This window comes from Chrysoperla carnea, chromosome 1, assembly GCF_905475395.1.
Source record: "Chrysoperla carnea chromosome 1, inChrCarn1.1, whole genome shotgun sequence".
Classification (NCBI taxonomy): domain Eukaryota; kingdom Metazoa; phylum Arthropoda; class Insecta; order Neuroptera; family Chrysopidae; genus Chrysoperla; species Chrysoperla carnea.
This window is the reverse complement of record NC_058337.1, coordinates 43,226,061-43,241,238: the sequence shown is the minus strand read 5'-3', so window position 1 is coordinate 43,241,238 and position 15,178 is coordinate 43,226,061. Positions and strand designations below refer to the sequence as shown.

The following is a 15,178-nucleotide window of genomic DNA, read 5'->3' as shown; positions in this document are numbered from 1 at the left end:
TTATTAGCATAACCAAAATAATATATACGAGATGGTAACCATGGATCTCATTGATTTTATATACGATCAAAAAGAAATACGAGTCCCCAGGTCGTTAGACACTTATTAGTATAAATTAGTATATGAAGGTGTTCCATTAAGGCTATTATTTTTTATTGAACCGCCATTTTTGTGTCTTGTACGGAAATATACGAGAATTGTGGACATGTCACAAATTTAAGTATTCTGCTTAACAAAAGTGATGTTAATTAAAAATATCATGAAAATAATTTCAATTAATACATTGGAAATAAGAACATTCTGGCTACAAATATTTTAAGCAGATTTTTCACTAATCTTTTGAAAGGCAGCAGTGATGCTTATTTTCAGACCGTTTATGGTTTGACGATCCTTTGGCTAGATCTTTAACTATAAATATCTTTAAAAAAAAGTCAATAATTGCTAAACCGCAAGATCTCAGTGCTCAATCGACATCAGCTCAACAGGAGATTATTAGAAAACCAAATCGTTCAAGGGTCGAATTTTACTTGTTACATGTCAAAATGCATAAAATTATAGTACAAGACATCAGAACGGCGACACACTGAAGAAGAACATCTAATGGAACACTTGTTACATATTGTACCAATATATTAAAAATAATATTGGGGTATAAGCTATTCGTATAACATACATTTCTCCGTACTCAATACACAAATAATATTCAAAATATTCATATATCGTGTACCTACCACAAGGCTCCACAAGTCTTGAGACCAATAATTTTAACAATCTCAAGGATTATGAATGTGGTGATGGAAATTCGTGTTACAAGGTAATTATGTATGTAGTACATACCACTAAAATGTTGACAATAATATGAATACCAGATGACCATAAATTATACTAAAATAAAAGAGCATAGTAATAATCATTATTTCTTCGATTAAAGTTGTATAAGATGCCCCGTAGCTAACGAATTAGAATAGCAGAATCATTTACAGGAGATAGTTCTAAAAAAATAATTACCCTGCAGTAAATCTAATATACCATCCTAGGCTTCATTCAGAAATATAATTTTCTTACGTAATTTTCAAAATTTCTCGATAAATTTGTATAACCAAATTTGTAGAAAATAAATTTTTTATAATAGTTTATATTAATCGAAAATTTTCAAAAAGCTTACTTTCTATTTTTAAAATTCAATCCTGTAGAGCCCTCTCAATATCCTATAAAGTATTAAACAATTTCGAAATCCTTTGGGTAACAGTCCTTTTGTGTAACAATGATAAACTTTTTTCAAACGCAGAATATTATGTGAAAGTTTTTTTATTTCTGAAATAATTTTGATATTATTACAAAATGATTTCGGTTCAAACTAAATTCCAAATCAACCGAATTTCTTACTAGGTATATGCAGGCAACTTTATTACTTTCAAATCGTTTACAAAGTTTAAATTGTACTTTTCTGAAATTTCATCTATTTCTGTATTACCAAAAATTGAACAGGATAATTTTCAAATATTTGAATTACTAAGAAGGATTTTACCCTGAACTTTGAGTCAGTACTTGGCAGAAATACCATCAAATAATTTAACTTGATCGGCCTTGCTTGAATTTAGAAACCAAATGTGCAAAGTCTGTTATCTCAACTGCCTTTTAGTGTATTCTAAAACACAAGTGGCTTTTTTAAAGAGAATTCTCAATCAAAAAACGTGCTATATAAAAAACATACTCTGAATAATCCAATTGTATCATGATGTTATTTTTAATAATGTAATATGATCTCTATATATTATAAATGCGAAAGTAAGCATGTTTGTTTGTTTGTTACGCTCTCACGCTAAAACTAACGAATGGTTTTTAAATGAAACTGAACAGCATATCTCATGTGTTACTCCAGAATAACACATGAGATATAATTTATGAAGATATATAAATTAAAAAATTAAAAATTAATTTAATTTGACATTACCATAAATTACAGATTTCTGTAAAAATAATATCTTTTCTGATATACTCAATGAATAATTACGACTATTATACATTTAAAAAAATAGAAAACCACACATATATTTTAAATGTGCAAAACAATCCTTACCATTATTTCGAGTGTTTTAGAAAGGGGATAAACGAGAGCAATCTTTACTTTTAAGCCCAGCGAAGCATATGGGTACCACTCTAGTAATTGTATATTTCTAAAAAAAATTATTTTCCATTCAAAATGACAAAAGTAATATCCAAAAAGGTTTCTGGCAGATAAAATTTTCGTTGAACGATTCTATTGCTAAAATTTTGAAATGAAAATATGAATCTTTTTCAAACGATTATATATGTAGAAGAAACTAAAATGTGTCGCTTTCATAAAAAACTTTGAATGAAGATACTGTGTTGAACAAGCTTCTTTTTGCTTCACTGAAATAATCAAATTCTGATAAAATTTGGTGGAAAATATCTTAAAGTTTTATGAGATCTGTTCCTTAAAGTTTTACGAGATCGATTCATATTGCCTCGATGTATTTATTTCAAGTATGAACAAATGATAAATATTAATTAATTTTATAATAAATGGTTTCTTTAATGATGAAATTAGTATTAATAAATTATGTAGCATCAAAAAGTAGCATGAAATAAGCAGAAACACATTTCCTTGTAAAAAATTTGTAATTGTGTAAATCCCCATCAACCAACACCAAACTGCGAGAAAAACTATTAAAAATACTCTGGAAATAAATTAATTATGCTTCAAAATACTCCAAGCTTTTGTTTAATGAAAATCGCTCAAAATTCATCAAAGCGAAAAATAATTCATATGATACCTTTTATGCATGATCGAATATTCAACAATTCCGTCCCACAAAGTGAATAATTACCTTTCAAAAAAGAAAACAAATAAAATGTTATAAAAACATAACTAAATAAGTAAGTAATCTAATAAACAAAACAAATTTAGGATATAATTTAACTCAATTTCTTTTTTTTTTTTTCAAGACTTCCATGCATTGACGTACAAAGCGACAAATTTTATATTTTCAATTTTTCCGAACTAACAGGGATCAATTTAATCACACTTTCCATTGGTTGATGTAAGACAATAATTCTCTGATGCACCCCATTCGATTTGAAATTTTTTATTAATATTTAATTATCAATTTGATTAATTTGTATAACAATTTATACTTTCCTATTTTACATGCTCTTAGTTTTTAGTCTGTTTCGTTACCTATTGACATTGATCTTTTGACTTACTTGTAAAGAAATTTGAAAACTTGGTTGATTTTCCGATTCAACTACACATTTTTGAGCTATCGTTAGAAATTGTTCCGGTACATGACTATTCGAGTTCAATATAGTTTGGCCGACATCTCAGAAATTACAGCTCACCCCTAGTCAAAAGTAACGTTTTCCTGTTTTTTGTTAATTTTTTAAGGGATACGCTTTATTTTATGAAGGGTTGTAAACTTCAATATTCAAAGCGAAGTGAAAGTCTGATACAAAAAAACAGGCGTCTCATTTAGTGTTTTAGGGAATGTGTAGTCGACGAAACCTTACGACAATCTAGAGAGGGAGCAAAGGAGATTATTTTGTGGTGATATTTTATTATAAAGTTGTGAAAATTATCTAGCAAAGCGTGCGGGTAACATCTAATCTTTAAAATTGTTTCGAATAGGATAAAATTTGGTAAGAGACAACGGCTACATGATAAAATGAAAAAATTCCAATGATTTTTGTTAAAGATAAAAATATTTTTCAAGATATTGAATATTATTAAATTTTGGTGTGTTATGCATATACATATTTATAATATACATTCCATATCATGAGTAAACTGTTTAATATTATGTTCCATAATACGAGCAATGTTGCAATTTACTAAAATTTCTTTGGAAACTTTTTCATATTGTTTACATAAATGACGCATTAAGTATTGAGTTTGTTTAATTACAATGGCCTACATTTTAGTTTGATCGAAAGACTTCACTACAATTTGCAACGACAAAAAAAATGTTTTCGCATTTTTCGTCTACGAAAGAGAAAATTTTGACATTCGTAAGCCAAGGCATGCTATTTTTGAACCGATACTATTCATTTTTTTCTCTACTTCTTCTTCTAAATAATTCTACTAAAAAATTCTGTTTAATGAGTACATTATTCTTTTTGAGAACACTTGTAAATACTCAGATAATAAGATTAATCAAACACGCTTTTGTAAAAAGCTGGGGTAAAAATTAGTTTCTATAAGTAAAAAAAAAAAAACAAGCCGTGGATAGAATCGGGTGCAACCTTTGAGGTCCACACAAACAACTTCTCATAACAATAAAGATTTTAAAAAATAACTCGATCGGCTCGAAACGACTCAATCATATGTTAAGAAATGCTTTTCGGATCATATTACCATTGATACGCTTCGATCGGCACCTCAACGAAGTCGATGAACTCGCCCGATTCGAAACGACTAAAAAGAATGTTATGAAATTTCTTCAAGGATTCTTTTACATAGATACATACCAAGATAATAAAAGCATGTTCAAAAGAGACCCTTATAAGATCACTCTTGTATCTGCCTGTGTCGGTGCTATTGTAACAATTATTTTTCTTTAAATCTGCTGGACGAAAAAAGTTTTAATTCTGAATCTACACAGAGTTTGATGACCCAATCACGGGCTTAGGTATAGCATAAACAATCGAGGTCTGAATATGCGAAAAATAACCATCCCACTCTATATCTCCAAACTATATAGCATAGAGTTTTAAAACAAATACAGAGTATAGGTTGCGCTCTAAGTTTAAGCAAAAATTATGTTTTGATTTTAAGGGTTAATTTTGGGGAAAATTTATTAAGGAGAATAGTTTCCAAAAGTATCATGTATAACGAATGTATCATATATTAACGGAAAAAAATCTTAATGAGTAATAAATGTTTTAAAATAATTTTAAAATACTAGTTTGGAAACTTTATGAAAATTAACTAATTAACTGCCGCGTTAACACCAAAAGTACTGGGATTAAAATTTTAGGAAAAATAAACAGTATAGTGTTTTATTCAGAGTTAATACGAAAATCTAAACAGAAATCATAATTCTTTAAATTTTCGAGAAGTGGGAAATTTCCAGATACAAAAACATATCATCCCTTATCCTTAAGCCATTTAGAACGACAAGGCCAAATAAAAATAACAACATATACAGCAATTTTCCATTACAATTTAGTATTATATATATATATATATATATATATATATATATATATATATATATATATATATATATATATATATATATATATATATATAAAATTTTTTTTTTTTTTTGACAACTTAAACAAAGGGTCATATTTACAAAAGATAGAGATGATTCAATCCTCTCTATAGGAACTCAACTTGAATTTTGTATAGGCGAATGATTACCGATATTTCTTTATTTCAGTCAGTTAATATATGCAGTTAACATCCCCCAATTTATGAGTATACCACAAATTCCAATAATTATTTAATTAAGGAAGTAAATAAGATGGTACACTGTCCTTGTTTTGGAGATTGTAGATTTTGAGGATCTAATAAAAACCGAGAAATGTATAATCAACAATACAATTTTAACGCTTGCCAAATAAAGTTGTGCAACTAAAAAACCAAATTGATGATTCAGAATATTCTATTAGGTTATATGGTGGATCATCAATCATAGGATAAGTAAATTGGTTTAAGAAGCCTTTAAAATAATTGAAAATAAAATAATCCTGTTTTGGATAATCACAGAGCGCCTTCACTATATAAACTTCCTTTTTGTTCTGGGATAAAAATGACTTCTTCAGAACGAAACACACTTACAAAAGAATAAAAATAAGCAAAAGGTTCAGTTTAATAAAAATTACGTAAGGTATCGTAAGTTAATGGACATTATTACTATTATCAGGGTAGAACAAGTTAGAAGATTTATTATATGAACAAGAAGAAATAGAAAAACTATTGTATTTTAGAGACCATCGATTAATTTAATAGTGGGCAAATGTCTCAAATAATAAATAAAAACTTTTCGATTCGATTGTGTATTGTGTTTTGTAGAACATAAAACATAGTCAGACTTTCTTGTGCATTGATTTTTGTGTAGAATTTTTTGTTATCCCTATACATTAACACTATACACATTAAAACCAAATATCGATTCTGTGTGACTGGCGGTTATATTGTATACATTTACCAGTAACACTATTAATGTTTTAACACAATTAGTAAACATGTTAAATTATTCCCATTATGTTATCATACGCAAATACATATTTCACGTATCGTCAATGGGATTCATGAATTATGTATAATTTTTATTTTACAGGTGTCTAATACTGTTGGTATTTACAGACCATATTGGGTTCACGTAAATTAAGAGACAAAGTTTGCAAACTTTATGAAAGATACTAGAATCAACAAGATACATTTGAGAAGGTCAAATCCTTGAAATACCTGTGAAATGATACTACTCGTGGCAATGAAATACTGACAAAGATAAAGGCTATGAGTGAATTATACTCCTCTCGTAGCCTTTATAAACTTCCGTTTAACTGAATAGACCAAGAGCCAGTGACCAATTTTAGGTGTTCATTTCAAAAGTCACGAAACTTTTCATAGTAAAACCGAAAAGAAATACTGAAAAGCCACTTCTGGCAGCCCTGTGCAGTCCTTTTCAAAATTTTAGTACCAGAAAACTTAGCTATTCATATTTTCTACACTTATATATTTTAACAAAATCAATAACTCATTTTCCTTGAAGTTCTCTAAAAAATAAATTGCCCAAACAAAACCCTTACTAGATAACCCTTAAATGAGGGTTGTTAAAACATGGTGGATTGGTTGATTCAACTTGCTATGCTACTTTAATAACATTAAAACCGGTATACTTATATATTCATATATAGCCACTCTCATGGCTATAAAATAAAAAGGAAGCGTTTCATCTCGTTGTTTCGTTCGTAAACCTATCTCTACCGATACAATTACACAATAAACTCAAAAATATTAAAAGAATTGTATGCCTGCCTATGATATCAAAAACTTCTTTTAAATAGTTGTAGACAATTTCATTATGAGAAGTGAAAAAGTAGATACGGAGATTAATTAATTCTGCAACAATATCATTGAAAATTACATCGCAATTTTTGATGATATTCTATTTTTGATATCGGTAACACACTGCCCAGCAATGAAAGAGCACTAATGTGCTCTTTCAAAACAGTTCAAAATGTTTTCGGAAAATTACATGCAAATATGCCACGTTGAAAATAATCAAATCGAAGTCTAAACTACAACTCGTTCGAAAAACATGCACCTTCTAGTTTTTGAATCAAAACCTGTTGATTTGGATTTTGTAAAAAAGATGAAATTTGAAATCTCGCAGTGATTTTTTGAACCGTTTCTCTAATTATCTGTTCCAAATGGTCTACATTTCTAAACGACCATTAACATTACCAATAAAACTTTTTAAATTTGTGAACACCCTGTATATTCGATGTCAAAAGTGAATAGCTGAATGTTAATATTATTGAAAGCAGAGCTTTTTATAAATAATAAATTTTTTTCGTAAGCCTTATAATAAAAAAGTTTTCCATATGTAGCCAACTAAGCTAGACACCCTGTATAAATTACACAAAAATTTGACATATGTAAATGCAAAAATTTAGTCTCATAATAAAAAATATCTTCCTCTTTGTTGCATTATGAGTTTGAAACGTTCATATTTAGCGTACTTCTAAAGATTTTTAAAAATCAACTTCACATTTCTGCCCGTGCAGTGAGAATTCTTCACCTAAAGTGAACCTGACTCAGATCTGATTCAAAATGTCCGAAAAAATAGAAATTTGACGACCATCAGTTGTGGAAAATGCACTTTCATGATTAGGATTGTGCCGAATAAAATACTTTTTGGAACTTTTTGCTTGCAATTCGGTTAGTTGTCATAATATACTTATTGTGATCTGCAGAAAACAGTATGAAAACAGTATTTTGTTTTTGGTTTTTTACAAAAACAAGCTATTAAAGATTTAGTCAATGGACATTTCACCCACGAAATAAGAAAAAATTATTAATGCACGAAAGGATAATAACTATAGATCGTTTTTTGACCAAATTCGATCACGCTAGTATTATTCGACGTATTTCATAAATTTTAAACGTATATTATCTTTCATTTTTTTTTGTTTTGCATCATCACACAAATCATCACACAAAAATTATAAAACAAAATTCGTATTATTTTAATATAAATTTATAAGTACAAACAAAAAATACCAGAAAGCTAAATACCTAAAAAACTAAAAAGCTGGAAAACAGAAACTTGTTGAACAGGAAGAAATTTATGAGGAATTATTTGGCTCATTATATGGTCCAGAAATCGCTTACTAATGACAGGTAAGTGTATTGATAATATACATAAAAAACTTTAAACGTGTTTTCCGTGAAATATTGTTTTACAAAACGGTGATCACGATTCTGAAAAAACTATTTGACCTATCGAGTAAAATCTTTAAGCAATTTCTTGAAAATAACTAAAGCAGTCTCAAAATGTTCAAAATCTGTCAAAAAAACAAAATATTGTATTTTATTGTCATTTTTAATATAAAATTTTCATCAAAAAACCAGTTTTAGAAGACGATATTATAACAAAATTTTGTTTTACTTTTTTCCTCACACTAAAAGCGATACTAGAATGGAAAGCGATTTTTAGCGCGTTCATAGTCAAAACGTGTTGTAAACATGTGTTTTTAGTCGAAAAAAAATTAAATCAATATAATTTTGTTATTTTGTTATTCTTGAATAGTTGCGGAATATTATGTAATGTTTTTTTTATAAATATAAAGTTTCCCAAAAAAAAAAAAAAAAATCAAGAAGCGTCGATTTTAAATACTAAAAAATACATTTCGATGAAATTTTGGAACACTTTGAATTTTTTGTCTTCTTTTCTTGAAGTTAGGTATAACAATGGATCGGTCTTATGGCCTTCGTGTGTCCCAGTAGGACAGCCACTGCAACCTGACGTAACCTTCATTTGAGTAAAACAAATTTCATTAAAATATTCAAAGAAAAACGTTGAAATGCTAAATAGTTCGAAGGACTTTGATAAGGACTTGATTATTCCTACAACGTCCGCAACTGTCTAGTGAGAATATCTAACGGATATTATATATCCACCAAAAAGGTGAAGAATTACTAAAGACTAAGTAAGCAAGTCTACTCTGACTGCCTTCAATCTATTGAAATAATCCAAAAAAAAGAAGAACATAACGACGTGGCCAGATTACAAAGTATATAAACGAAAGAAAAAACGAGGCACAGAGGTATTCGCAGAGAGTTAGGTGTGTGTAGTTTCGTATCGTTATATTATATTGAGAAGACAGAGAAGGGGGCACGACATACGGAAGCTACAGGGGTGGACATAAAATCGATATAAAATTTCAAGTACAACACAGTAGTAAAGTGTTATATACATTATAAAAATCTTTTTACTCTTCTATTCGTGTTATTTTATAACAGAAATTATTTGAGATTATTTAATATTTTTGAGTGTTAAAAAACCTTATTTTAAAGAAAATTTTTGATCCTTTTTTCCTACCTTTGCCGTGCAATTGTTGTCTATTAGAATCGGCTTTTAAATTTTCGGCTGTGTGTACTAATTCATCAAGTTGTGGCTTTTTCTGTTCTAATTCACGTAAAACACTCTGAAAATTAAATAAAAACAAACGAAAAAATATAAAATAATTCATTTTGAAAATTATATATATTATTTAAATGAAAAACGAATACAAAACACTCAACAATTACAGAAAAAGTTCATTCACTTTATAAGTTTTGAGGTTATCGCACCATTTAATAAGCTGCAAAAACAACGTGGGTTATACAAATTTTTCGCATGCGATGTTTTTCACGTTTTTTAAAGCAATAAACAATTTTTCTAAAACATAACCACAATAAAAAAACAAAAATACTCCGAGATAGCGTTGTATCTCTGTTAATCAGCTGATTTTTTCATACCACAGTATACAATAATAACACATGAGCTCACAAAAAATTGGATTCAAAAGTAGAAAATAAAAATCTTACATTAAAGCGATGCTGTAAGGTACCAGAGGAATTTGGCCACATATTTTTGGTTTTCTTAAAAAAAATGTAAGTAAGCGAAGGGACAATAATGGTAATTTGTACTCACAATAATAAATTTAGTAATTCAGTGTATCCCTATCACAAAGATTATAACAAAAAACAGATGAAAATGAAAAAATGCATAATTCGACACTAAATAATAATTTTTTATTTTTCCTCAATGAATGAATGAAAACTCAAGAATGGTGTTGATATGTATTTTACGAGAGGTATAGTAACGTTGTCGACTTCACGGCACGGGTTACTATTTCCATGGCATGTGCGTTGTATACGTTTATGCCGGTAGTTTAGAGACGGACGCCAACAACGCTGGGTGTAACAGACAGTAGGGCGTCGGCGCATAATCCCTTGTCTGGTCTGGCGTACAACAATGTGTTCATATATTTCATACATAAAAAATGTATATCATATCCACGTGCATTAAAAAGAAACAAACAGTATCAAATTTAGGAATTCCTTACTATTATAATACTTTTTGCAGCTGTAGTGAGCCGCGCGCGTATGAAAATATTACCATTTAAGTTATTAGCTAATCATTCAACTTTTTTTTACAGTCATACAGTTAGAACGAGGGTTATAAATTTCCGTTCCAAATCATTATTGTAAAACATATCAAGAAAGAAGATACTAATACTATTAATTAAAATCACGTTGAATTTTTTTTACAATATACGGATGTATCGTTTCTGATGTTTTTAAAGACAAGTAGAATATTTAAAACGTCATTTGTTGAAATTAAAACCACATATACTATTATTATGATGGGAGAGCCAGGCCAAAAAAATAAAATCTTTGAATTTCTTAAAGCTGATCTTTTGAGAAGTGTTCCCCTGTTCTATCGTCAAGCGAACGGTAGAACAGGGGTATATGCTATCGAAACGGATATGATTGCTATAGTATTTAAATGAATTTCCTAAAGCTGAAAATTGTTACACAAATTGTATATTGTATACCAGTCAGTTAAATGTTAGAACAGGGCTGATCAGTTAGCCCTAATAAATGTACAATAAATAAAAAATTCAGGTCTGATTGACCAGCTCTATTCTCACATTTAACTGATTGACTGACATTATTTATATGCAATATACAACCTGTATAACAATTTTCAGCTTTATTAAATTCATTTAAATACCACGTAAATCATAACTGAATCTTATTTATTTATTGTACATACAATAAGGCTGACAGACCAGCTCTGTATGACAGATCAACTACTATAACCAATCCTCAAATGATCAGCCTTAGTAAATTCAGAACTTCCTCTTAATCAATAACACTAATATATTTCTTGGAAAAATGAGAGTGACTAGCAAATTTTTACAAACAGTATCTGACTATCAAACTATTTACCATCCAAACTGTGCTCTAGAGGGTTCTTTTTGGTCACTGATTACGACTCCGATGTCAGATTACATGGATTGTGTTATTTATTTCGAAAATTGGGATATTTTTGCCAGTAACTCAAAATTAAATATTTTTTTCTAAACATAGTCTCTAGAAACTACTATTACCTTGATATAATTGTGTAAATGTAAAATTTAGTATTTCCAACGTCAATATTTAATTTTTTTTCCAGAAAAATATTGGGTGTAATTTTTGTGGCGTTTTTGTGTTAAATAAGTGAAATTCTTAGCCAAAAATGACATCGGATTCCTAATCAGCAATAAAAAACACCTGCTAGATGACAATTTTAAGCCCCAATAAGCATTCCTAAAAAATTTTAGGTACGTCTGCTCCCCGCTGGGGTCATATGCCTTCCTATGACTAGGTTAAGTTTGCTGAATGTTCCATAGAGTTTTATAAACGCCTTACAAAAAGGATTCATTCAAATCGGTGCTTTTTCTCAACTTTCCACTATTGACAGCTTTTCTCAGCTTAATAACTGTGTAATTATAGGATCAAATAAATGAATGTATCTTTGTAGGTATCCAACTTGCATAACCGTACCTTTGGGCCAGTATCACTGTAAAATACAACTATACAGTCTACAATAGAAAAAGTCATTTTAGAATTCCACTTTGCCTTCAGAACATGGCCGTATACAGAATGTTTGATTTACATTTAGGCATATAAATATCACGAGTATGACAGAATACATGCGTTAAGTAATGCATCTAAGTGAGAGGTATTATATACATGTTTTGAAGCTTCGATATGCGTTGAGATAGTTGTAAGATGCTTGGAGAGTGGGAGTTACAACAGATATCTGTGGAACTACAACAGATAAGCCACGATGCAAGTCACTTTCCAATTTCATATAACACCTATCATACCTCTTACTTAGATGCATTGCTTAACGCATGTAATCTGTCATACTCGTGATATTTATATGCCTAGATGTAAATCGAACATTCTATATATTTTAGACACTATGTCACTGCTGTATAATGCAGAGAGATATAGAGATAAAATTAGAAAAAAAGCTTTAGAATACTTTCATCAGAATGCGATAGTGTACTTAGGAAACGATAACATACTTATAAAAATGAGAAGGTATATTTCATCGCTGTTTTTTACAATTTAATTGTTTAAAACGCAAAAATTTAAAGGAAACCTACGTTTTAAGACAGGCAGTTCGAACAAAGATTATGCAAAACCAAAAAATTCAAGAATCTTTACGAAAGTTCCCAAATTTTCTAGAAGATCTATTTGTACATTCGAATATCTTCACCTATGGGTGCGCTTCACTTCTGAGTGTGTATTCTAAAATATTTTCGGACTTGTCATAATATATTACTGTGGTAAACAGAAATTTCTGTCCATACTCCCACACCTATAAGTAATTCATCTAAAACATTTAATCGTGATCGTTTTAATCGTAAAAGGTACTTTTTTCAAATTGTAGCGATTAAAAAATATCCAGAAAGCAAAACGGCGCGCCGTTTTCAAGACGTTTTCCAAGTACAACTTCACTGACAGAAGCATCTCTTTCATTACCTTTTACAAGGAAAGTGACGCTCAGCGTATTGACTAAAAGGTGTTCGTTCTGATTGTGTTCTGTATAAAAAAGTGTTTTTTTGAAAGTAAAATATTGTATTGATTAACCAATTTTATTTATGGTAAATTTATATTCGTTTAAGAGTAAATATTTATTCGTTTTTCATTTAAATAAAAATATAATAAATATACATAAATATGAAAACACAAGTAAAATGTTAAATCTTTTACACACATCGTTAACAAAAAACAAAGTTTATTACAAATAACACAAAAAAATTCATAAATAATTTAATTTCATATGAAAAGTATTTGTTTCGAAAAATATTTTTAATAAAAAATTTTCTTTTACCTTTTGTTTATCAATCAACTGGAGTATTTCGTCCACATTGCTTACAACAACTGTTTGTTGTCGTAGCATGTCTTCCTCCACAGTTAACCAATCACGAATCTGAAAAAATTGAAAGCATGGTAATTTTTAGCTTGGTTTAGCTTTTTCAAATCTTTTTTTTTTTTTTAATGAAAGTAAATGTTTTGATTAATGGGCAAATTTTTTTCCCCCATTTTTGAGCCATATGACCTAGAAAACAAACAATGAAAATCATTAAAATTCAAATTGGAGAAAACGATCCGGAAATTCACGAAGTTATTCGAATGGCGGCTATGACGTCAATTAGTAAGAATTATATATTTTCAAATATTGTTTTGGCATAGTTTGCATTTTTGTTTATTAAATAACTCGTTTATTTTCAATTTTACACGAAAAATGCCAGACCCAAAGTTATTTGAAATTAAATTTCTTACAACTTTGATTCATATTAGTTTTTCCTAGGATCGCTATTTTTCGATTTAGACCTAAAAAAAAGGCTGCCGTTAATTCTTGTTTGTTGTATAACTCGTTTATTATTAATTTACACGAAAAATGGTTTTCTTCCAAGTTATTAGAAATTAAATTTTCTACAATTTTGGTTGATATCAGTTTTTCTTAAGATCGATATTTTTTGATTTAGACCTAAAAAAAAGGTGGTCGTGAATTCTTGTTTGTTGCATAACTCATTTATTATCAATTGTACACAAAAAATGGTAATGACCTAAGTTATTTGAAACTAAATTTCGTTCAATTTTGGTTCTTATGTATTTTACTTTCATGGAAATTAATTTGTAAGAGACCATTTCATTGCAAATTTTATCGTGGCAGAAACGTCTGTAACACCGATTGTAACATATAAAGCCAATAAAACTTTACCCTTTACGTGGAATTACTTTCTTTTTCTTAATTTGTTCGCTTTGAGTTCTATTTTCGAAATATCTCGGTGCGACAGTTCAAAACTTTACCAAAATATCTGTCATACCAGTAAACAATAAAAAAATCCTGGTAAAAAATATTTCTACCAGGATAAATCCTGGCATACCTAGTCCATATTATACCTATCGTTAAATGGTATTGAGTCATATGCGAAATTTCGAAATCCGTATAAGTGCAGTTTTACTGTCACGGGCTCCAGGGCTAATATGCCTTTCTTCCATAAAGGACCCCGCACGATTAGATAGGCAAATGGTCTTCGGATCGTTCTAATCAAAATCTCTCACGACCGCAAAATTTTTTACGAGTAGTTTTCGAGCTACGGGCAATCAGAGCTACACATATTATATTAAAACTAGCTTGACACGTGAGGACTTCCGCTCCCATGGCTACCGTACCGCTACCCTATACTCGTGACTAAAAAACAACAACAAATTTTGTAGAAAAGTGGTGGAAAAAATCAAAAGTTATTAAATTAATATTAGGAGAACATGTTTTAAAAATAGTTTCATTTGAAATATCCTTACAGTTACTAATCTTAATGATGTCTTCAGTACTAGGAAAACATTTATAAAAATTGTTACATTCGAATCATTTTTGCCTGATACACTTATTATTTAGCTCATTTAAAATCGAGAATCATGGAAATTGATAAAGGAATAAGATAGATAAGGTATGGACAGAAAAACATGCTGAAAATAAATATAAGGATTATAGTATTAAATAAGAAAATGGCTTTCTGTAAAACTTTTCCCAACCGCCCCCAAAACCGGATCATTCTGATCAAAAGTTCCCACGGCCATTAACTTTTT

At 29.3% G+C, this 15,178-nt stretch overlaps 1 protein-coding gene across 1 annotated transcript in view; it reads right to left on the bottom strand.

The window, feature by feature from the left end:
- The window catches only part of LOC123305133 (dystrophin, isoforms A/C/F/G/H-like), a 794,529-nt gene that overhangs the window by 576,428 nt on the left and 202,923 nt on the right, over positions 1-15,178 (bottom strand). Inside the window, 3 exon segments of the mRNA XM_044886763.1 lie at positions 2,799-2,852; positions 9,579-9,684; positions 13,416-13,514. Coding sequence (XP_044742698.1) covers positions 2,799-2,852; positions 9,579-9,684; positions 13,416-13,514 — 259 coding nt within the window.